The sequence below is a fragment of the Cucumis sativus genome, chromosome 3 (genome assembly GCF_000004075.3).
Source record: "Cucumis sativus cultivar 9930 chromosome 3, Cucumber_9930_V3, whole genome shotgun sequence".
Taxonomy (NCBI): domain Eukaryota; kingdom Viridiplantae; phylum Streptophyta; class Magnoliopsida; order Cucurbitales; family Cucurbitaceae; genus Cucumis; species Cucumis sativus.
In genome coordinates, this window is record NC_026657.2 from 35,434,444 (window position 1) to 35,437,274 (window position 2,831).

At 33.9% G+C, this 2,831-nt stretch overlaps 1 protein-coding gene across 1 annotated transcript; it reads right to left on the reverse strand.

Annotated features, from left to right (window-relative positions):
- On the reverse strand, positions 1–2,597 carry LOC101203727 (ankyrin repeat-containing protein ITN1). Its single transcript, XM_004141167.3, has 3 exons — positions 1,998–2,597; positions 813–1,456; positions 1–88 (listed from the first exon to the last, which is right to left on the reverse strand). The coding sequence occupies exons 1-3, from the start codon at positions 2,595–2,597 to the stop codon at positions 1–3; spliced, it is 1,332 nt and encodes a 443-aa protein (XP_004141215.3).
- Between the last annotated feature and the right edge of the window lie 234 nt (positions 2,598–2,831).

Consider the following 2,831-nt stretch of genomic DNA (forward strand, 5'->3'; position numbering starts at 1 on the left):
CTAGGATCCAGGCGCCGCCCCAGCTTCGTGGTGCCAAGGCACAACGCTGAAAAGGTAATAGCTGCAAAATGGAGCAGCGCTATGGAACCTTTTTCGATCAACGATCAAACGTTGCGGTGACTATAAACGGCCAAGCGCCACGATGCTCCGAACTCCAACGAAAAAATGCACGCACGTGTCCCCTTACTTAACTAACCTTTTGCCTTATTTAAACCTAATTTTGCCTTGTAATCAAAAGAGAAAGCACTATATTTTTTCATGTTTTACTCAAATCACTTTCTATTCCACTGTAAATCCTTTCTACAAATTAATAAAATTAATTATCTCAAATTTCTTTCAAGAATGGCAGCCTTTCTCGTTCAATGATCTATAAAATACTTTATTGAAAATTCATGAATTAATTTTGTACTTTTTTTTCTCATTTTAATATTCTCGTGAAGCTTTAGACTAAGTCTCTCAAACCAAAGTGAATTTGCGTATGTATATATGTATATATATTGTTGCATATGTATACATACTCATTTGCACTATAAAAAGAAAAGAAAAAAAGAGGAAGAAAAAGAAAATGAAATTGTAGTATATTTGTTTCATTGAGATACAAACAGCAGAATATATCATTTTCATAAACGACTATTTGTGACAAGCCACACTCAATAATTATATTCCTCACAATGTATGTCTTAATTGAACATTGAGATGAGCTAACACATAGTAGACGCTAGTTTATATATCCAAAGACGACCAATATGCGAAGGAACTTTTTGAGCAGCCAAATGAAAAAGGGTAATATAATGCAACCAAGAATTACTAACCCAACCAACCCATACCAAACATGAAGCAAATCCAACAAGTAGCTTTGGGCAGTTTTATTCCTAAAAACCATTGCCGTTCCATTTATATATGCAAATGTTAAAAATACAACGGCAATAGTCATGGCTACTGTCAACAACCAACGAAAAATCTTGTTTTTCAAAGGAAACCCACTCACGATCAATAAAATCACACTAACTGATGCAAAGAATGATATTGAATTTGATATGAAGTAACTTGTGTAGATTTGGAGAGATTTGCATGCCATTATTGCAGTTCCTACATCTTGAATTTCCATATGAACTGGTCCTTCTTGTTTCCATCTACAACTAGTCAACTCTTGATCTTGTTGCCAAGTTCCTCCTGGAGGATTGATCGCGCCTTGAAATGTCACGGTTGCAATCACGGTCGCCACCAACATCAATGTGCCTTGCACTTCTTGGAGCCAATCCCCTTTGTATTTTAGATTCTTCTTCCAAATTTGCCATTGCCCTTTTCTCTTCTTCTTGGACGACCCTTCCCTTCTTTTACTTTGTTGAATGTTCCAGTTTTTACTTCTTTTGATCACATTTGGAGCTGCCATTGCATCCTTCATGCTCATTTTTCCCCTTTTCATTTTTTGAATTGTGAGCAAATATTCCAACATCTACGCACACAAATTTTAACTTGGAACGAAGTTAGAATTTAGTCATTAAGGTTTTAAAAATTAGAATTTGATAACATGCTTGTAATTGTCTTTATGGTCTCATAATATCTTCATAGATAGTCATAAATTGTATAAACTATTGATAAGATATCTATCAAACCCTAGAAACTAGATTTTAATTATTTTTTAATCTGCAATAATCAAATTTGCAATTTAATTAACATATTTTGTTTAAATTTTGGTAGGATTTTCATTTTTTATTGAGTAAATTAATTAAGATATTTTATGTTTACCACTATTTTCAAGGAACATATACATTTTTTTTTTCCTTTTGATATTTTATTTATGTGTTTTTGGTTGAATAACGAGAAACATATGTATATAAGTTTAAATTTTATTTTAATCGAGCTAAATTGATCGGTAGATCATCCACAAACAGCGTAATTCAATCGTCATCAGAGTGTAACTACGAAATTCATAACTTGCCAATTGTTCTGAAAAAACACATCGTATATAGGCTAGAGGTGACTCAATTACGTACCTCAAATCTTTTCAACTTTAGAGACATATCTAAAATGGTATTTCCAGCGTCATCAGTTATGTCAAGAAAATCTTCATCGTGATACAAAGCTATTTCAATCAACAACTTGATGACTTCCAAATGATTATCTTCAACACATAAATGCAAAACAGTTTGACCATTTTTTAGCTTTATCCACATAGATCTTGGTCTTGCACGAATCAATTCCTTCACCATCTGAACATGTCCTCCAATCACTGCATGGTGGAGAGGAATCAAGCCATTGAAATCACGAACCAAGCAAGCACTCCTATTTTTGTCGAGCAAAACTCGAACCATCTCCATGTCGCCATTTTTAGAAGCTAAGTGAAGAGGAGTTTGTTGGAGGGCATTGACCTTGGGAGATAGCTCATCAGGACCATCGTAATTGAAATGTAATGGATTCTCAATATCACTGGAACAAAAGTTCACAACACTTTGAACCATATCTTTGTCCTCTTCAATAATTTTCTTCAAGGCAACCTTTGAAGCTTCATAGAATTTTCGTGTATTTTCTTCGCCAACTGGTGGGATCCTTATCCTAATTTCACCGCCCTCTTCAGAATTGGAAGACTGTACCATGATTTCTTTATGATTTTCTTCCATATTGGATTTTCTTTAATTACATAACTGATCCCTCTCAGATCTCTAGCCTAGCTAGTATCTTTAAGAAAAACTATGACCAAATCACCCATTTATAAGTCCAGTCCATAAAAGCGCGATGAAACATTCAACAACATTCAACATCGAAATTTTTAATAATTTTAGGTCCTCAGTTCTAGAAGAATAAAAGAACTGATCTCTCATTAATTATTC